The sequence below is a fragment of the Molossus molossus genome, unplaced genomic scaffold, assembly GCF_014108415.1.
Source record: "Molossus molossus isolate mMolMol1 unplaced genomic scaffold, mMolMol1.p scaffold_m16_p_10, whole genome shotgun sequence".
NCBI lineage: Eukaryota > Metazoa > Chordata > Mammalia > Chiroptera > Molossidae > Molossus > Molossus molossus.
The window spans coordinates 81,715,322-81,738,557 of record NW_023425345.1 but is presented as its reverse complement, the minus strand read 5'-3'; the positions used below and the strand labels follow the sequence as shown (position 1 = coordinate 81,738,557).

At 35.7% G+C, this 23,236-nt stretch overlaps 1 protein-coding gene across 1 annotated transcript in view; it reads right to left on the bottom strand.

Annotated features, from left to right (window-relative positions):
- The window catches only part of LRRIQ1 (leucine rich repeats and IQ motif containing 1), a 201,070-nt gene that overhangs the window by 116,729 nt on the left and 61,105 nt on the right, over nucleotides 1–23,236 (bottom strand). Inside the window, exon 13 of the mRNA XM_036252998.1 lies at nucleotides 21,347–21,440. Within this exon, the coding sequence (XP_036108891.1) occupies nucleotides 21,347–21,440 (94 nt within the window). The remainder of the gene's footprint in view (nucleotides 1–21,346; nucleotides 21,441–23,236) is intronic.

The following is a 23,236-nucleotide window of genomic DNA, read 5'->3' as shown; positions in this document are numbered from 1 at the left end:
AACAAGTGGACAACTACATGCAAAAAATAAATAGAAGAATCTAGACACAGGCTTTAAACTCTTCACAAAAATTAACAAAAATGATCACAAACCTAAAAGCAAAATGTAAACTACTTAGAAGACAAAATAGAAAAAAATCTAGATGACTTTGGGTTTTTAGATACAACAGTAAAGACACAATTGATGAAAGAAATAATTAGTAAGTCAAGCTTCATTAAAATTAAATATTTCTGCTCTGAGAAAGACACTGTCAAGAGAATATGATAAGCCATATATTGGGAGCAAATATATCCAAAACACATATCTGATAAGACTGTTATCCAAGACATACATGAAAGTCTAAAAATTCACCAATAATAAAATAAATACCCCAATTAAAAAAATGAGCCAAAGACCTTAAAAGAGATTTCACCAAAGAAGTTATAAAGTGGCAAATAAGCATATGAAAAAATGTGCAATATCGTGTTATTAGGAAATTGTAAATTAAAACAATGTGATAGCACTACCTACTTATTAGAATGGTCAAAATCCAAAACACAGATGACACTAAATGCAGGGGAGGATGTGGAGAAACAGGAACTCTCATTAAGTGCTGGTGAAAATATAAAACAGTACAAACACTCTGGAAGACAGTGTGTTGGTTTCTTATAAAACTAAACATGCTTTTACCATTTGATCCAGCAATTGGGCTCCTAGGTATTTACCCAAATGAATTGAAAACTTATATCTACATTAAAATAACCATACACAGTTGTTTATAAGCAGCTTTATTTGTATTAGCATAAAGTTGAAAGCAACCAAGGTGTCCTTCAGTAGGTGAATAAATAAATTGTGCTACATCCATATAATGGAGCATTATTTAGCTCTAAGAATATGGGCTATTAAGTCATGAATATATACAGTGGAACCTTAAATACATATTGTTAAGTGAAGGAAGCCATTCTGAGAAGGTAATATACTGTATGATTCCAACTATGTTGCATTCTGGAAAAAAGCAAAACTATGGAGATAAAAAGATCAGTGTTTGCCAGGAGTTAAGGTACAGAGAGGGATGAATAGGTAAAGCACAGAGAGTTTTAAGGGCAGTAAAACTATTTCATACAATACTACATATTGGATATATGTCATTATGCATTTTTCAAATCCATAAGGTAAAACACCAGCAGTAAACCCTAATATATACTATGGACTTTGGGTAATAATGATGTGTCAGTGTAAGTTCATGAATTATAAAAAGTGGAATGGAATGTCAACGGGGGTGGGGGTGTGTATGTGTGCAGATGGGAGTATGTGGGAATTCTCTGTACTTTCTGCTCAATTTTGCTCTTAACCTAAAATAGCTCTAAAAATAAAGTTTAATAATTAAAAAAAAAAAGACATCACAGTTTTGAAAAACCAAAGGAAGAATGGCAAAGGCAACATTACTAAAATGCTAAGGTTTAACAAGGAAGACTTCAGTGACAGCCCTAATGTCAGTTATTCCTTCTGCCTAACTTTATAGGCAAACTGATATATCCATTTATACAAAAGCAGTTGTAAAACCTGATTGTAATTTTTTTTTTTAATTAAGAAAGTGGCTCATTAAGGCAAAAATACCTAGGACCAACTAATGTCATAATGCATCCTGTATATAGTTATAATCTTGATAGTCTTTCTATTAAATAAAAGTAATCACAATAATAATTAAAATGTGAAAAATTAAAGACAAAGAGAGAATCCTAAAGGCAGAAAGAGATAAGCAACAAGTTACCTACAAAGGAACCCCCATAAGGCTATCAGATGACTTCTCAACAGAAACACTACAGGCAAGAAGGGAATGGCATGAAGTAATCAAGGTCATGAAAATAAGGATCTGAATATAAGACTACTCTATACAACAAGGCTATCATTCAAAATAGAAGGTGAAATAAAGAGCTTTTCGCCCTGGCCAGTTTGGCTCAGCGGTTGAGCATCAGCCTGTGGACCAGAGAGTCCCGGGTTCGGTTCCAGCTAGGGGCACGTACCACAAAAAAAAGAAAAGAAAAGAAAAGAAAAGAAAAGAAAGAAAGAAAGAAAGAAAGAAAGAAAGAAAGAAAGAAAGAAAGAAAGAAAGAAAGAAAGAAGAAATAAAGAGCTTTTCAGACAAAAAAAAAAAAAATGCTAAGGGAAGATATTAGCACCAAACGAGCACTGCAAGAAATGTTAAAAGGACTGCTATAATAAGCCGAAGAAATAAGAAGAGAAACATAACCATAATAAACAAAAATGGCAATAAATAAGTACATATCAATAACAACCTTAAATGTAAATGTATTAAACACTCTGATCAAAAGACACAGAGTAGGTGAATAGATAAGAAAGCATAACTCATATACATGTTGTTTACAAGAGACCCACCTCACAACAAGAGAATGGCATAAGATGAAAGTGAAGGGATGGAAAAAATCTTCCAAGCAAATGGAAAGGAAAAAAAAAAGCTAGGGTAGCAATACTCATATCCAATAAAACAGACTTCAAAATGAAGGCCATAACTAGAGACAAAGAGGGCCACTAGATAATATTAAAAGGATCCATCCAACAGAAAGATATAATCTTGGTAGACATACATGCACCATATAAAGGAGAACCAAAATACATTAAAAAAAAAAAAAAAACTTCTGGAAGATCTCAAAGGAAAGATCGACAGCAATACAATCATAGTAGGGGAGTTCAACACCCTGCTGACATCACTGAATAGATCCTAGAGACAAAAAATTAACAAGGAGCCCTGGCCAGTTTGGCTCAGCGGTTGAGTGTCGGCCTCTGGACCAGAGAGTCCCGGGTTCGATTCCTGCTAGAAGCACGTACCACATTAAAAATAATAATAATAAAAAATAATAATAAAACAAGGAAACAGAGACTCTAAATGATGCACTAGATCAAATTAATTTAATATCTATCTACAGAGAATTACACCCCAAAACTTCAGAATTCACATTCTTCTCAAGTACACATGGGACATTTTCAAAGATAGACCACATGTTAGGACACAAACTAAGTCTCTACAAGTTCAAGAAGATTGAAATATCAAGCATCTTCTCAGATCACAATGGCATGAAACTAGAAATCAATGACCATAAAAACACTAAAAAAAATTTAAACACATGGAGGCTAAATAGTATGTTATTAAACAATGAATGGGTCACCAAGGAGATCAAGGAAGAAATTAAAAACTTCCTGGAAACCAATGAAAATGAACACACAACAACACAACATCTATGGGACGCAGCGAAAGCAATTCTGAGAGGAAAGTTCAAATAACTACAGGCCTACCTCAAGAAACAAGAAAAATTCCTAATTTACAATCTAACTCTACAACTTAACAGACTAGAAAGCAAACAAAAAGAAAAGCTTAGAACAAGTAGAAGGAAAGAAATAAAGGTTAGAGCAGAATAAATGACATAAAGACTGAAAAAACAATTCCAAAAATTAATGAAACAAAGAGCTGGTTCTTTGAAAAGATAAACAAGATTTATAGACCCTTAGCCAGACTCACCAAGAAACAAAGAGAAAGAACCCAATAAACAAAATCAGAAATGAAAGAGGAGAAGTAAGAACTGATACCACAGAAATTCAAAGGACCATTAAAAAACACTATGAACAATTATATGCCAACAAATGGGACAATCTACTTAAAATGGACAAATTTCTAGAATCACACAGTCTCCCAAAACTGAACCAGGAAGATATAGAAAACTTGAACAGACTAATAACAACCAAGGGGGGTGGGTAGTTTTACCAAACATTCAATGAAGAACTGGGGGAAGTGTGAAGACGGCAGTGGGCAGGACCTGAGGGAGGGTGAGTGCATGAGAGAGTGAGCTAGTGAGTGGACATGAAGGTGGATGAGCAAATTCCTGCAGTGCAGAGACGTAGAGCAGAAGGTTCCTGTGCTTTGGATGAGAGCAGCAGGCTACCACAGTAAGCAGCTCTTTAGGGGCTTCTCCCTGCACCTTGGGAAAGTCCCACCATTTGTGAACATCCTGGGTCTTCCCCGGGAGGAGGCAGTGGGAGCGGCTAGGGCCCAGCAATCTGAGCCCACCAGTGCACCTGGCACCATCGGACCAGTGGACCCCCTGTGTCAACACAGATCAGTGCACAGTAGGGGAGCTGTCAAGGTGCCTGCTGCAGAAGCCAAAAATGTCCAGGAGCCTAGCACCATCCACTGCAGTAACAGCCAGATCAGAGTGGAGATAGACCCCAGCAACAGAGGCTGGGGAGCAGATGTCCATCCCCAGGCAACAGAGGCACAGGCAAGCAGCAGAGAACAATCCCCAAAAACTACAGCAAAGGCTGAGCAGGAGCTGAGCCCCACTGGGCAGCAGCACTCCCCAGCCACCAGCAGCAGGACCTGGGGCTCTATAGGATCTTGCGCAACACAGCAACCCACAAGATCAGTGTGGAGCCTGAGCTCCAGAAGGACCTGTGCGACCCAGTGGCCCGCAAGACAGACATGGAGCCAGGTCTCCAGAGGGGACTGTGCAATCCAGTTTCCCATAGGATCAGCAGAAAACAGGAGCTGCAAAGGGGCCTATACAATCCAGCCGCCCACAAGATCAGAGGGGAGCCAGGGCTCCAGTAGGGCCTGTGCAACACAGCTGCCCACAGGTCTGGCGGAGAGCTGGGGCTCAAGAAGGACCTGTGCAACCCAGCTGCCCACATTAGGGGCAGGGAGTGAGGCACCAGCAAAGCCTGAGCAATACAGCTACAGATGGCACCAGTAACCAGTAGGGAACACAGCTTCAGAGCAGCAGTACCTACCAGGACATATCAATACCAGCCTGCAGTAAGTAGTCAATCCTCCAGGATCCACAGCAGGCAAGAGGTGACACACAACAGAACAGTCTGGGAGGTACAATAGCCTTATTTGATATACAGTGAGCTACTTACACATCCAAACATCCCTCACCTGGACCAGATGGCTAAAATGGGGAGACAAAGAAACAATACCCAAAGGAAAGAAAAAGAGGAATCACTAGAAAAGGAACTACAAGAAATAGAAGAAAGCAACTTGTCAGATAAAGAATTCAAAGCAATGATTTTAAGGGTGCTCAAATAATTTGTTGAGAACTACAAGCAACTTAATAAGAATTATGAAGAGCTCACTGAGAACTACTTCAGCTTAAAAAAAAAGGTAGAAGCTATGCATAAAAATCAAGAGGAAATAAAGAATGACATAGTTGTTATGAAAAATACCTTAGAAGGGTTCAATAGTAGATCAGAAGAAGCTGAAGACTGAATCACTGACTTAGAAGACAAGGTAGAGAAAAACACCCAAATAGAGCAGCAAATGTGAAAAAAAAGTTTGAAAAGCAGGAGAGTTTAAGAGAGCTGTGGGACAAAACAAAATGTAACATTCCATTATAGGGGTAACAGAAGAAGAAGAATCAGAGAAAGGAATAGAGAACCTATTTGAAGAAATAATGACAGAAAACTTCCCAGCTGGTGAAGGAAAAAGTCACTCAAGTCCAGGAAACACAGAGAGTCCCAAGCAAGATGAACTCCAGAAGACTCACAGCTAGACACACCATAATAAAAATGGCAAACATTAAAGACAAAGAAAGAATCTTAAAGGAAGCAAGAGAGAGACAGAAAGTTACCTACAAGGGAGCTCCCATTAGACTGTCAGCTGATTTCTCAATAGATATGCTGCAGGCCGAAGGGAGTGGCATGAAGTGTACAAAGTAATCAAGGCAAAAGTCTAAGTCCAAGACTACTCTACCCAGCAAGGCTATCATTCAAAATTGAAGGAGAAATAAAGAGCTTCATGGATTAAAAAAAACATGCTAAAGGAATTTACCACCACCAAACCATCACTGCAAGAAATGCTGAAGGGACTGTTATAAGAAGAAGAAGAAACGAGAGAGAGAGAGAGAGAAAGAGAGAGAGAGAGAGAGAGAGGAACACAGGCATAAAATTAAAATGGCAACTAATAACTATTTATTAATAATTACCTTAACTGTAAATGGCTTAAATGCTCCAATTAAAAGACATAAGTAGCTGACTGGATAAGAAAACATGACCTATATATATGCTATCTACAAGAGATCTGCCTCACAACAAAAGACTCACACAGGATGAAAGTGAAGAGATGAAAAAATTTTCCAAGAAAATGGAAATGAAAAATAGCTGGTATAGCAACACTCATATCTGACAAGATAGACTTCAAAATGAGGGCCATAATGAGACAGAGAAAGTCACTAAATAATATTAATAGGATCAATCCAACAAGAGGATATAACCGTGATAAACATAAGCATCAAATACAGGAGCACCAAAATATATTAAAAAAACTTCTGAAGGACTTCAAGGGAGAGATCAATAAAAATACAATCATAGTGAGTGAGTTTCACATGCCACTGACACCACTAGATAGATCTTCTAGATAAAAAAAATAACAAGGACATAGAGTTCTTACAAGGCAAACTAGATCAGTTGGACTTCATTAATATTTACAGAACATTTCAACCCAAAGTTGCAGAATATACATTCTTCTCAAGTGCACATGAAACATTCTCAAAGATAGACCACATGTTGGGAAACAAAACAAGTCTCTACAAATTCAAGAAGATTGAAATCATATCAAGCATCTTCTCAGATCACAGTGGCATCAAACTAGAACTCAATTACAATAAAAACACACACAAAAAAATCAAACACTTGGAGGCTAAATAGCATGTTATTAAACAATGAATGGGCTACTAATGAGATCAAGGAAGCAATAAAAAAAACTTCCTGGAAACCAACACACAACAACACAATATCTATAGGACACAGCAGAAGTCCTGAGAGGGAAGTTCATAGCACTACAGGCCAAACTCAAGAAACAAGAAACATTCCTAATTGACTTTCTAACTCTACAACTTAAAGAACTAGAAAGCAAACAAAAAGAAAAACCCAGAACTTGTAGGAGGAAGGAATAGTAAAGGTCAGAGGAGAAATAAACAACATAGAGACTAAATAATAATAATAATAATAATAATTCAAAAGATCAATGAAACAAAAAGTTGGTTCTTTGAAAAAATAAACAAGATTGATGAACATTTAGCCAGACTCACCAAAAAACAAAAAGAGAGAAACCAAATAAACAAAATCAGAAATGAAAGAGGAGAAGTAACAACTGCCACCACAGAAATACAAAGGATCATCGAAACATACCATGAACAATTACACACCAACAAATTTGACAATCTAAGAGAAATGGACAAATTTCTAGAAACACACAGCCTCCCAAAACTGAACCAAGAAGAGATAGAAAACTTGAACAGACCAATAACAACAAAGAAAATTAAAGATGTAAATATGAAACTCCCAGCAAACTAAAGCCCAGGCCATATGGCTTCACAGGGGAGTTCCACCAAACATTCATAGAAGATCTAATACCCATTCCCCTCAAACTATTCCAAAAACTCTAAGAAGACAGAACACTTCCAAACTCATTTTATGAGGCCAGCATAATCCTAATTCCAAAACTGGATAAAAACACTACAAAGAAAGAAAACTACAGGCCAATATCCCTGATAAACACAGATGCCAAAATTCTTAACAAAATATGAGCAAATCAAATCCAGCAATACATAAAAAAAAATTATTCATCATGACCAAGTGGGTTTCTTCCCAGTGACGCAAGGATGGAACAATATTCGCAAATCAATAAATGTGATACACAACATAAACAAAATGAAAGATAAAAACTATATGATCATATCAATAGATGCTGAAAAAGCATTCGACAAAATCCAGCACCAATTTCTGATAAAAACGCTCAGCAACTGGAAATAGAGAAATCATATCTCGACACAATAAAAGCCATATATGAGAAACCTACAGCTAACATCATATTCAATGGACAAAAACTAAAAGCATTGCCCTTAAGAATGGGAACAAGACAGGAATGCCCACTTTTACCACTTTTATTCAACATAGTACTGGAAGTCTTAGCCACAACAATAAGACATGAAAAAAAAATTAAAGGGATCTATCCCTGCCAGTTTTGCTCAGTGGTTAGAGCATCAGCCTGTGGTCCAGAGAGACCCAGGTTCAGTTCCCACTAAGGGCGCGTACCTTGGTTGCAGTTTGTCCCTGGCCCTGGTTGGTCATGCGGGTGGCAGCCACTCGATGTGTCCCTTTCATGTTTCTTTCTCTCTCTCTCTCTTCCACTCCATCTAAACAAAAAATGGAAAAATGTCCTCAGGTGAGGATAAAAAAAAAATTAAAGGGATCCAAATTGGAAAGGAGGAAGTGAAATTCTTATTATTTGCAGATGACATGATATTGTACATAGAAAACCCTAAAGACTCTATCAAAAATCTAAAGCTAATAAATGAATTCAGCAAAGTAACAGGATATAAAATTAACGTCAAGAAATTGATGGCATTCTTGTACACCAATGATGAACTCACAGAAAGAGAAACTAAAAAAAAAAACAAAAAAACAATCCCATTTACCATTGCAGCAAAAAAAAATTAAGATACCTAGGATAAACTTAACCAAAAAAGCAAAGGACCTCTTCAGAGAAAACTACAGGTCGTTGAAAAAAGAAATAGAGAAAGATATAAAGAAGTGGAAGCACATACCTTGTTCATGGATTGGAATAATAAACATCATTATAATGTCCATACTATCCAAAGCAATCTATAGATTGCTTGCACTCCCCATCAAAATACCAATGACATATTTCACAGAACTAGAACAAATACTCAAAAACTTTATATTGAACCCAAAAATACTCTGAATAGCCACTGCAATCTTGAATAAAGACAGAACAAAGTAGGAGGAATCACATTACCAGCTATCAGGTTATACTACAAAGCCACTGTAATCAAAACAGCCTGGTACTGGCACAAGAACAGGCAGATAGATCAATGGAACAGAACAGAGATCCCAGAAATTGACCCATGATAATATGCCCAATTATATTTGACAAAGGTAGCAAGAACATACAATGGAGTCGAGACAGTCTCTTCAATAAATGGTGTTGGGAAAATTGGACAATTACTTGCAAAAAAATGAAGCTAGACCACCAATTTACACAATACACAAGAATAAACTCAAAATGAATAAAAGACTTCACTGTAACTCGTGAATCCATAAAAATCCTTGAAGAAAATGTAGGCAACAAAATTTCAGACATCATATACAGCAGAATTTTCACTGATACAACACCTAAGATAAGAGAAACAAAGGAAGAAATGAACACATGGGACTACATCAACCTAAAAAGCTTCTGCACAGCAAAACAACAACAACAACAACAAAAAAAAATCATCAAAATGGAAAGAGAAGCCACTATATGGATGACCATACTTGCCAATGATGCACCAGATAGGGAATTAATTTCCAAAATATATAGAGTATTCATACAACTCAACAATAGGAAGACAAAGAACTCCATTAAAAAATGGGCAGAGGACCTAATAGACACCTCACCAAACAGGACATACAAATGGCCAAGTGGCATATGGAAAAATGGTCAATATCACTAATCATCAGAGAGATGCAAATTAAAACAACTATGAAGTATCACTTCACACCTGTCAGAATGGCTGCCATCAACAAATCATCAAACAAGTGTTGGCAAGGGTGCAGAGAAAAGGGGACTCTAGTACACTGCTGGTGGGAATGCAGACTGGTGCAGCCACTATGGAAAACAATATGGTGTTACCTCAAAAAGTTAAAAATTGAACTGCCATTTGACCCAGTAATCCCACCTCTAGGAATATATCCTAAGAAGCCTGAAACTTCAATCAGAAGAAATATATGTACCCCATGTTCACAGCAGCACTATTTACAATAGTTAAGATCTGGAAACAACCCAAGTGTTTATCAGTAGATGAGGGGGTAAAAAAGCTGTGGTACATGTACACAATGGAATACTATACAGATGTAAGAAAGAAAGATCTCTTATTTTTTGAGATGACATGGAGTCACCTGGAGAGTATTATGCTAAGCAAAACAAGCCAAGTAGAAAAAGACAAATATCACATGATCTCACTTATTTGTGGACTATAATCAACTAAACCAACTGATGAACAAAATTGACCCAGAGACATAGAGGTAGGGTACAGACTGACAAACCTCAGAAGAGGGGGTGTTGTGGGGGAAGAGATAAACTATAGAATTTATATGCATGTATGCATAACCAATGGATATAGTCAACAAAGCTGGGGATGGGGCGGGGGGATGGGGAGGAGGTTGTCAATGTGGGGAAAAAGGAGAAACACCTGTAACAAAAACAAATTATTAAAAATAATTTAAAAACAAACAAACAAAGAAGAACTAACACCCATTCTCCTTAAACTATTTAAAAAATCAAAAAGGAAGACTTCCAAATTTGTTTTATGAGGTCAGCATAATCTAAATCTAAATCCAGATAAAGACACTAGAAAGAAAGAAATCTATAGGCCAATATCCCTGATGAACATAGATGCCAAAACCCTTAACAAAATATTAGTAAATTAGATCCAGCAATACATTTAAAAAATTATTCACCATGACCAAGTGATGCAAGGGTGGTACAATATTCTCAAATCAATAAATGTGATACACCACATGAACAAAATGAAAGCTAAAAACCATATGATCACATCAATAGATGCTATAAAAGCATTCAACAAAATCCAGCACCCATTTCTGATTAAAAAAACTCAGCAATGTGGGAATAGGGGGATCATATCTCAACATAATTAAGGCCTTATATGAAAAACCTACAGCCAACATCATACTCAATGGACAAAAACTAAAAGCATTTCCTGTAAGAACAGAAAAAAGACAAGGATGCCCATTTTCACCACTCTTATTTAACATAGTACTGGAAGTCTTAGCCACAGCAATTAGACATGAAGAAAAAATAAAAGGGATCCAAATTCGAAAGAAGAAAGTGAAACCATTACTATTGCAGATAACATGATATTGTACATAGAAAACCCTAAAGACTCTATTAAAAATCTATGAAATTTAGTAAATGAATTCGGCAAAATAGCAGGATAGAAAAATAACATCAAGAAATCAATGGCATTTTTATACACCAATAATGAACTCACAGAAAGAGAAACCAAAAAACAACCTCTTTACCATTGCAGTGAAAAATTAAGATACCTAGAAATAAACTTAACCAAAGAAGTAAAGGACCTATTCGCAGAAAACTACAGGACATTAAAAAAATAAATATAGGAAGATATGAAAAAGTGGAAGGATATACCTTGTTCATGGATTGGAAAAATTAACATCATTAAAATGTCCATACTACCCAAAGCAATCTGTAGATTCAATACAATCTCCATTAAAATACCAATGACAGCCCACCTGGTATGGCTCTCTGGTTGAGCATCAACCCATGCACCAAGAAGTCACTAGTTCGATTTCCAGTCAGGGAACATGCTCACGTTGTGGGCCCAATCCCAAGTGGGGGGCATGCAGGAGGCGGCCAACTGATGTTCTCTCTCATTGATATTTCAATCTCTCTCTCTCTGTCTCTTTCCCTTCCATTCTCTCTAAAATCAATAAAGAAAAAAATATTTTAAAAAATACCAACAATGTATTTCATGAACTAGAACAAACCCTCCAAAAGTTTATATGGAACCAAAAAAACCCCAAATAACCACAGCAATCTTGAAAAAGATTAGAAGGGAATCACAATACCAGATATCAGGTTATACTACAAAGCCATTATAATTAAAACAGCATGGTAGTGGCACAAGAACAGGCATATAGATCAATGGAACAGAACATAGAACCCAGAAATTGATCCAAGATATTATGTTCAATTAATATTTGACAAAAGTTGCAAGAGTATACAATGGGGTAAAGACAGCCTTTTTAATAAACGGTGTTGGGAGAATTGGACAGCTACATGCTAAAAAAAAAAAGAAGAAGCTAGGCCACCAATTTACACCATACACAAGAATAAACTCAAAATGAGTCAAAGTCTTAAATGTGACTCGTGAATCCATAAAAATCCTAGAAGAAAATGTAGGAAACAAAATTTCAGACATCACACATGGCAGAATTTTCACTGATAACAACACCTAAGGCAAGAGAAAGAAAGGAAAAAATGAATATATGAGACTACATCAAACTAAAAAGCTTCTACACAGCAAAACAAACAACAACAACAACAACAAAAACAAGCATCAAAATGGAAAGGAAACCCAGTATATGGGAGAGCATAACTGCTAATGACACATTAAATAAGGAGTTAATTTCCAAAATATATGGAGTACTCATACAACTCAACAAAAAGAAGACAAAAAATCCAATTTAAAAATGGGCAGAAGACCTAAATAGACACCTTTCTAAACAGGACATACAAATGGGCAAGAGACATATGGAAAAAATGCTCAATGTCACTAATCATCAGAAAGATGCAAATTAAAATGACTATGAAGTATCACTTCACACCTGTCAGAATGGCTGCTATCAACAAATCATCAAACAAGTGCTGGAGAGGCTGTGGAGAAAAGGGGATTCTAGTATACTACTGGTGGGAATGCAGACTGGTGCAACCACTATGGAAAACACTATGGTGTTTCCTCAAAAAATTAAAAATTGAATTGCCATTTGATCCAGTGATTCCACTTCTAGGAATATATCCTAAGAAGTCTGAAACACAAATCAGAAAGAATGTACATACCCCTATGTTCATAGCAGCACTATTTACAGTTGCTAAGATCTGAAAACAGCCCAAGTGTCCATCAATAGATGAGTGGATAAAAAAGCAGTGATACATATTCACAATGGAATATTATGCAGCTGTAAGAAAGAAAGATCTCTTATCATTTGAGATGACATGAAGGGACCTGGAGAATATTATGCTGCAGAAAATAAGTCAATCAGAGAAAGACAAATATCACATGCTCTCACTTATTTGTGGAATATAATGAACAAAATAAGCTGATGAACAAAACAGACCCAGAGACACAGAAGTAGTGTTCAGACTGACAAACCTCAGAGGAAGGAGGTGAGGGGAGGAAAGAGATAAACTAAAGAATTTATGCATATACACATAACCAACGGACATAGACAACAATGCTGTGGAGTTGGGGTGGGATGGGAAGGAGGGTGTCAATGGGGGAAAAGGAGAAACATTTGTAATAAAAATAAATAAATTAACAACAACAAATTGAATATTAGCACCTTATATTTAAAATAAAAGAAATCACAGGAGAGGTATAACTACATCTTCCTTCATAAGAGCCAAAATGAGGATCACTACACTTTTTTTATTTTCTGGGGATAAAGATGATTAGATCCCCTACCCTTCTCCATTCCCCTAGAAAAAAGCACCCCCTTTTTCTCTTACTGATATTTAAATAAAGACAGAGGGAAAATAATTAGATTTGGTTCTTTAGAGTAATTATCAGATATTTTACAATATTAAGAAGACAAACCTCAGAAGAGGGGTTGGGGGTGGGGTGAGAGATAAACCATAGAACTTATATACATGTATGCGTAACCAATGGACATAGACAACAATGTTGGGGACAGGGTAGGGGGTGGGGATCAGGAGGAGGGTGTCAATGGGGGGAAAAGGAGAAACATCTGTAACAGAAATAAATTAATTAATTTTTTTAAAAAAAATGAAAACTCCTTAAAAAGAAAAAAAATGCTTGATGCTTTGCTAAGAAAACATTTTAGCTAAAGTAATTGAGAAGATTTGGATCCAAAAATTTTGAACTTTTTTAGGAGGCTGGAAGTTAGCTGTCTTTGCCAAAAACTACCACATTTACCACAAAGAGTGAAATAAATAGCATAAATTGTGTTTCTGGCTGGATTCATTTTAAGTTTTGGTTCACAAGCAGAATGTTATACTAAGAAAACAGCTATTGCCCTGGCTGGTTTGGCTCAGTGGTTGGAGCATTGGCCTGCGGACTAGAGTGTCCCAGGTTCGGTTCCCACTAGGGGAATGTACCAAAAGAAAAAAACAAACAAACAAAGAAAACAGCTATTCATGACAGGTGATGAGGTAACCAGAGATGCCGATCACAAATGTACAGTATTAACTATAACACGAAATATTTCACTGAAGCTCTCCTGAAAGGAAGGAAAGATTACAATCTGAAAGTGCAGCTGGTAAAAATCAAAATATGGTCATTGAGACATAACTATAATGTCAAAATAATTTAGTCATAATTATAAAATGCAAGGTATGAAATAATGATGCTTTTAAGATGTGATAATAAGGGGCATTGTAATTTAAGGCCGTATTGTTGATACAACTTAAAAACGAAAATGCTCATATATACTGTACTGTTTCTTTAGTTTAAATTTCCTAAATTATAGGACAGCAAACATAAACCTTCAATAACTTGATGGAAATAGTCTTGAGAAGAACCAACAGTTCTAATTCTTTGTGTACCAGGCAAGTTTCTTCTAGAGTGGACCTGAGGATCAGAAGGAATTGGATGCCAATGACAGGCTCTAGCCTTTGAAATAGGTATATCTTATCAGGAAAATTAATAAAGCAGATTTTCTTATTACAAGTTGGATGACTGAGAAGTTAGGTAAAGCTGACTTTTTCCTTTTTCCTTCTTCTATGGTATAATCACTGCTGGTTAAACAAGAGGAAGCTGCTAGATACACAGACTTTTCACCAGGATCCTGGCCCCTCAGGGGTAGTGCACATGCAGTCGCACCAATGAGACCGCGTAAGCAGTCACCTTTCAGGTCTCATCTTGGCTAAATGAGGAGGTGTCAAGAAAAGAAGGGCAATATTCACACTGCTGACGTGAGAAACACAAAGTCTAACATGTCTGTTCTATATATTAATCCACTGGGATAGGAATTCAAGGCTAGATCACCATGTGTGCCTCCAATCCTACAGGTATTGTTTCTGAAAAGACTGTCCTTGAACTGCTACGTCAGTGGTGCCTGGGACACTTTTTAAAATGCAGTCTTCAGTGACACCAAACAGGTACTGGTGGGTCCCAGAAATCTCTATTTTTAAAATATAGCCTTTCTTGTGGACCTTAAAAAATAGCAACAATCGTGTGAGGGAGAAAATAGACTACAACATATTATGCTAAAATCAGAGGTGTTCAGGTTTAAACATAAAAAACTCTGAAATTTGAATCATGAAAATTTTAACAAAACTATATTTCAATGATATTAGAAGAATTTGCCAAAATAAGATATATTGTGGGCCTGGGCAGTTATATTCCAATGATCTGTTCAATGATTAACATCACTGATTTATTTTTGTTAACCGTCATCAACTATATGTTTATTGATTTGAAAGAGAGAGAGAAACATTGATCGACTGGTTGCCTCCAATACCCACAACAACTGGGGATCTAACCTGCAGCCAAGGCATATGCCCTGACCGGGAATGAAACCCTCAGCCTTTTGATGTACAGGAAATTACTTCAATCAAATGAGCCACCCAGCCAAGGCTGCCATTGGTTTTATATAAATGGTATAAATGTTTTATATAAATACTTAGAAAAGTATTCCTATGGGACTGAAATTAGAGGATATGTATCAAATATATAGAAGAAACCAGCTTTTTATTCAGAAAAAAAAAAAGAAAATGACAAAATAAAGAGCCATTTTAAACAAATAATCTAATATAACCCTAGATGAACAAGATATAAGAATTTGCTTTATCTGATTAAAAGAGAGATCAATATTTTACTCCAAGGATATTTTATTTTAATAAAACAAGTGTTTATGCTTCAAACAAAATAATTAAAAATTAATAAATTCAAAAGTAATAGCAGCATTTGGTTTTTCGGTATTTCAGCTGGCATTATGTGGAAGATATTGTGATGCTAACTGATACCACATCATCAAGGGACAAAATGATGGATTTATCATCAAATACTATATTTTAGACATCGTTATTGATACAGATATTATTAAGTAAGTACACCAGTTTAGCTACAGGGGTTAATTCTAGAGTTTGTGGTTCACAGGACTTGAATTTTTACTTTTGGAATATTTTGATGTTACATTTATCATTTTTATATTTTAAAAGGTCCCAAATGGCTTACTTTAGTAATATTTTGAACTTCTTGTGGATGTAAAAATTTAGTTTGCTTGGAAACTTCACCAGTGTGAAAATATCTTGAAATTTGTGATTTATACAATAATTATCGAGAGTGAAATTAGTGATTTTTTTAAAATATTTTTTCTTTAATATTTTTAAAGAAATAGTTCTTAGATCTGTATACGTTAATAATGCATGAATTGGCCTTAACTAAGTTTAAATGCAGCCTTATAAAAATTTATGATAAATATATTAGAAAGTGCTGTAACAAGCTGATTCATGTTAGAAATGAAGTATAAGAATATAATGTATCTCAACATTAATTTTTCCAGCTGGGTTCCTCTTAGTCAAGGACTGAATCAATATTTCATTTAGTGAAAACTTCCTGGTGAATATTCTGTCACTTAAGAAGCTCTATTAATCATTAATGAATGAAACACATTCCCAAAGGAGATTCCAAACTGAGTCTGTGGTTTAAGTTTTAAAGAGATTTTTTTTTTTAGTACATCAGTTTTGTTCGTGTTATCACTGGCTAGACATGAAAGTAAAAAGCCAATTGGGAAAATCTACAACTAATCCCTTTGTTGGTATCAAGGGGTTATGTAAAGTTCATTGGAACACACTAGTTAAAGTATGAGTTGATCCTTTCATTAACAAATCTATATTTTATACATTATAAGATATTAAACCCTTTAGATAAGTGAATCTCTTCTTAAAATTATGATAACTGTATTAGGCTAACAAATCTAAGTGAAATTTTATAGGTAATATTTTCGAGTTGGTATTATTCTAGTTCAGAAAAGTTTGTTTAAATATAGAAATTATAATAGCTATATTATGTATGTATTTATAACATAAATATTACCTATTTTCTCTCAGTATTATTTCTAATTAAACATTTTCTTCAAGACTATAAAGTGTATATAGTTATGTAAGTGTAAAATGTGAGTATCTATCTATATATTTGGGGATGTTGCAGGGCTGAGTGAAAAAGGCGAAGGGATTGGAAAAAAACAAACAAACTCACAGACACAGACATAGTGATTACCAACAGGGAATCATAGCGATTACCAGAAGGGAAGGGAGAGGGTTGGGGGAAAGTTGGAGAGAGTAAAGGGAGTATGAATGGTGATGGAAGGAGACTAGACGTTGGGGGATGAACACACAATAAAATATATAGATGATATATTGTAGAATTGTACATCTGAAATCTGTCACCCCAATTAATTCAATAAAATACCTATATTTAATAAATTTATAGAAATTTATTTACCACAAGCACATTCCATTAATCAAAACAAGTGTTTCATTTCTCATCATAGACTTGGTCTATACAGTTATTTTGGAATATAAAGGTAGCTATTTAAAAACAGCCCAGCAGGTATTTTCATTATAAATAATATCCCCTGCCAAGCAGAGTCTTTTAAACATAATTACACTCTATTTTTTATTCATTTATTTTAATCCTCACCCAAGGATATTTTTCTATTTATCTTCAGGTAGAGTGGGAGGGAAGAAGAGAGAGAGAGAGAGAAAGTGAGAGAGAGAGAGAGAGAGAGAGAGAGAGAGAGAGAGAGAGAGAGAAACATCAATGTGAGACACATTGACTGGTTGTCTCCCGCGAGGTACGTGCTCTTGACCAGAATCGAACCAAGACTCATTGGTCCATGGGCCAATGCTTTAACCACTGAGTAAAACTCACCAGAGTGCACCCAATTTTTTTTTTTTTTATCCTTACCTGAGGACATTTTTCCACTTTTTGTTTAGATAGAGTGGGAGGGGGAGAGAGAAAGAGAGAGAGAGAGAGAGAGAAACATCAACGTGAAAGGGACACATCGAATGATCGCCACCCATATGACCCAACCAGGGCCGGGGACAAACTGCAACCAAGGTACGTGCCCTTAGCGGGAACCAAACCCTGGTCTCTTCGGACCCCAGGCCGATGCTCTAACCACTGAGCAAAAACAACCAGGGCCACCCAATTTTTTTAATGGAAGATTTTGCATTATTAATACGTTTCTGGGTGGTGGTAAAGTTGCTGGTCTGGGGATACACCTTTGAGCATCATTGCAGTGGGTTATACTCTTTCCTCTGGGCTACACACTTTAAACTGTACTTGGAAGTGTGTTTCGAAAGTAGAAGTTGACAAGTTCTGTTCTAAAACATGAGGATAAATAAAAGGTTTCCCTAAAAATAAACAACCAGTGTAACATTAGAAATGCATATGAAAACTGAGCTTTAAAGGAAAGAAAAAAATATATTTTTGGCAAAGGCAACACCTCTACTGTGATACACAAGTTATCAGGAATAACAAATTACACAGGTGTTTGGCTCGGTGTAAAAATGCTATATTCTTAACAAAGGACCAATTAACAAATACAAGGAACCAATGCAGGGGTGGGCAAAAAAAGGTTTATAGTTGTGAGCACACGAAACAGAGTTTATCCATGTATTGTTATTTATTAATTACTATATTATCTACTTTTTGCCCACTTTTGTACGTCTGGAAAGAGAGGGTAGAGGTTTGCAGAGGCTTCAGACAAGGCAGGGAACAAAGATTCCTCCCTTGACTCTCTTATCTTGTTCGACAGGTAAATAAAATCAGATATAGAAATTTTAAACATAACCAGATCATTAATTCCTCTGTAAGATATCTTATATTCCTTCTGTAGTCATCAGAACCAGGATCTTCTTGATTATGGCCATACATCACAGGGAAACCAAGTAAGGGCAAAGAGTCAACTGCTTTTCCCCTAAAATCAGATGTCATAGCCATCCTTTTTAAATTCTTTCATTCCTCTTTATCTATATTTTATCCAAAACTGCTGTAGTTTCACTACCTGATCAAATTGATACGACTTGCTGACTTGATCCAAACTCTGAGGATCCTGAAACACGTTTCTCCCGAATTTTAATAAATGTTTGTCGTTCCCTATACTTGAGTGTTGCCAACTCACCTTGCTGTATTAGGTTACATGTCCAGTCTATTTTTAGCTTTGTTCTGCCTTGGTGTACCCATGAACTGACATGATGCCAGTGTCAAATGTATAATAAATCACATTGAAACATTTAACAACTGTATGCTTCTGGACATTAAAAGAAACAAGAGTTTAGGCCAGAATAATCAGCCGAAATTCCTAAGTGAACATATGCAAGTCTTTCAGTATTCTGGGCCTTGGGTGAATGAGGAATGATCTGAGGATGTGTGAGAGAAAGCCATGTCAGAACAAGGGAAAGAACCAGTGGAAAGCAAAAAGCAGAAAAATGATAGGAACCACATAAGACTGAAAATCATTCTGATCAGCCAAAGTTGAAAGAATACACGTAAGAGGTATTAGGGAGAATACGCAGGAAGTCAGCTCCACAGTAGTGGGACTAAATTGGCACTAGTCTAAAGATTTCCTGCAGAACTTAAAAGCAAGCTTTGAAAGTATCTCACTAAGTCCAAATAATTTACCTGCTGCATGTCAAAAACAAAATAAATGCCATTTAAAATTTTTTTAATTAAGAAATCAACAGTATTAAATTTAAAATGTCCGTAATACAACCAAAATTGACCAGTAATGTATGAAGCAGAACATACAACCCAATTATAAAAAAGAAATCAATGACAATCAAACTCAACATGAAAAAGATTACAGAAATAGTAGACAAGAATACTAAAACAGCATTATAAATATTTTGTTCAAGATGATTCAGAAAAACATGAGCATAATTAGGAAAGAAATTGCAAATAGTGTTTGAAAAAAAAACTTCTAGAGATGAAAAACAGCATCTAAAATGTGAACTGAAGAAGATTATAGGGTAGATACATAAGAAGAAACTACTAGAAAACTTGAAGATATAGCAATAACTGTTAAGAATGAAATACAGACAGAAATAAAGTATAATAAATGTAAGAATAGAGCAATAGTGACTTCTGGGATATATCAACTGGTATAATATTGGTGAAATTGGAGTCCTAGTAGGACAAGATAGGAAGGAGGCAGAAAAATACTTGAAAAAATAAATGTCCAGATTTTATGGCAGTCAGGGCACATGCCCAGGTTGCAGTCTTGTTTCCCAGTAGGGAGCATGCAGGAGGCAGATGATGGATTTTTGCCTGTCTCTCCCCCTCACTATAAAATCAATAAAAACATATTGTTTTTAAAAAACTACCCGAAGACAGACCTGACAGGTTGTTAACTTGATTGGAGCATCATCCCGTACACTAAAAGGTTGCAGGTTCGATTCTCGGTCAGGGCATGTAGCTAGGTTGTGTGGTTGGGCCACATGTGGTAGGCAGTTGATGTTTCTTCTCTTCGCTTCGCTTCGCTTCGCTTCTTTCTCTTTTCTTCTTCTTCTTCTTCTTCTTCTTCTTCTTCTTCTTCTTCTTCTTCTTCTTCTTCTCTCTCTCTCTCTCTCTCTCTCTCTCTCTCTCTCTCTCTCTCTCTCTCTCTCATCTCTCTAAAGACATCCTTAGATGAGGATTAAAAACAACAACAAAAAGTATCCAGAGACAGGAATAAAGACAAAAATGTCAGCTGACTTTAGGTCAAAAACACAAAAGTTTTAAGGGAGTGGACATTTTTAAAGTACCAAGAGAAGGGACTGACTGCAAAGGTGAATGAGGTCATTTTCTGGAGTGACAAAAATGTTCAGTGTCTTGCTTATGGAGGATTTTATACAATATTCATAGTCATATACAAAATTGATAAGTTTATTATATGTAAATTATCTTTTAAAAAGTTGGTTATATAAAAGATGCTAGTCAATTTAGGGGAAACACTGCTAGCATAATATGAGGATTTCAGATTAGGATAACTTTTTTGAATAGGAAACTTCATTTAAAAAAGTATAAAATATGTTTCTTCATTTACACCGAAGTACTACAATGTTTGAAAGAGAAGCATGGAATCACACATGCTTATAATACATATAACAGACACAAACTTTCTCTGTTAAGACATTAAAACAAAATTAAATTATTGACAGAAAGAAAATAATTTCAAGTAGCAAGTCATGTGATTTAGAAGACTCATAAAAAGTAATTCCCAACAAATAAATGTATTTTCTATAAATAAAAAATCCAAATTAACAGCATACTAAAATTGTCACATAATCAGTCATATGGATCAGAATTATTATTTCAAATCTATATTAACAATTACCATGCAAAAATTATTTTAGGTTGAAAAATATTTTTAAACTATTCTTACAAAACTATTTGATCTTGAATAACTTTTAAATTATTTTTATTAACTTCTCCCAAGCAAATTGAATACACAAAACAATTTTCATCAAGTTATGTTTTCTGCAACTGTAAAAAAGTATGTACATAGAGTGCAACGATTTTTTTTTTACCTCCAGTTTATTTCTTGAAGAAGTGGATTTCCAGTGATAGTCAGTTCACGGAGAGAATAACATGCCTCAAAACACTTTATGGCACTTGTAAGATCTACAAAAATAAACAATAAGAATTATTATGAAACATATCTCAGATAAAGAAAAGTAACCATAGATCAATGAGCATTTTATTTATTAGCTATTGCATAAACAACAAAACTCATTTATTCTTCAGAAAGCAATATGCTTTTTAAAGGAGACTGTATTAAGAACACAGACTCTACTGTCAGAATATATATTTCTACCATTTAGCAGCTGTGTGAACTTATGCAAATCATACAACTGATTTATGATTCAGTTAAACAGCTATCTCATAGGGTGAGGAGTAAAAAAAGTAATGTGTATTAAGGGCTTTAAGCAGTTCATTCCAGATTGTAAACAAAAAATCAGAAAGAGTGAAATCTAAAGTAATATGGTAAGTGGTAAAATTGAACGTATCCTTAAACAGAACTACATGGAACTATTAAACTTTCAAAAGTAAAAATAGTAGGTCATTCTCGGAATTTCTATCCCACAGAAAACAGTCATAAACTGGACGATGTATATGAAGCACCTGTTTTCAAGTCTGACTCTAAGAGAAGGAAAACACACATGGTGAGCCTACAATCACAGTGGATTTCTGCCTGAAAGCATTTTATCACTTCAGAGCAAGAAAGTGGAAACCAAGTTAAGAAGCTGTTTTGCTGAGTGAGGAGACAAAGATTAGAACTGAAGATGGAATTTACGGTAAAAAGTACTGAGAAGAAGCTGTGTGTGTATGTTTGTGGGGATGAGGGGTGGGGTGAAGATTGGGGTAAGAAGTCTGTGTGAGGATTTATGCAGGTCCATTGACAAGGGCTAGGTGTTACATCGGCAGGCAGGACTCTGAAAGACCTAGCAGAGATCACCTTATGTAGGGCTAAGAGCTGAATGATGACACTCAAGTCCATGCAGCAATGAAAGACATTGGAGTTTCAGCCCAGCCAGAATGACCTAATTGAGTATCTCAGAGATTAAGCTAAAATTCAAAAGACTATATGCATTAGGAATTAAATGCCCTGTAGGAGGGGCATGCACTAAGAGTTACAAACTAAAATGACTTGTTCTAGGAGAGAATGAAATTAAGGCTGACAGAAACAAAATTATCCATCAATACTTTAACTTCCTGCCAGAATTAAACTTAACACCCTTTAAATGGAAGACAACAATGCCCAGACTCAGTACATAAACTGTATTATGTACAATGTTCAACACAGAGCTAAAAATCACTAGACATCCCTGGCCGGTTTTGCTCAGTGGTTAGAGCATCGGCTCATCGACCAAAGAGTTGCAGGTTCAGTCTGGTCAAGGGCACTTACCTCTGTTGTGGTTCAGCCCCAGGCCCTGGTCAAGGTCATGCAAGAGGCAACCAACCAATGTGTCTCTCCTACATTGATGTTTCTCTCCCTGTCCCTCTCTCTCTCTCTCCCTCCTTTCCACTCTATCTGAAGATAAATAGAAAAATATCCTCAGGTGAAGATTTAAAAAAAAATCAATAGCCATAAAAAGAAAAATATGACCTGTCATTAAAAGAAAAGCAGTTAATAGGAACACATCCAAAGTAGCCAGATGTAAATCAATTTTGACAAAGACACCAAAGTAATTCAATGATGAAAAAGCTTGTTCAATAAGTGTTGCTGGGACAACTAAATATCTATATTAAAACCTGAATTCATCCCCTACCTCATACCATTCCTAAAATTAATCTGAGATAGGTCATAGACTCAAAGGTAAGAACTAAAAGTATGTAACTTCTATAAGAAAGCTAGAGAGCATGGAAAACTATCTTAATATAGAAGTGAGAAGATACAAAAAAGGATGATATAAAGA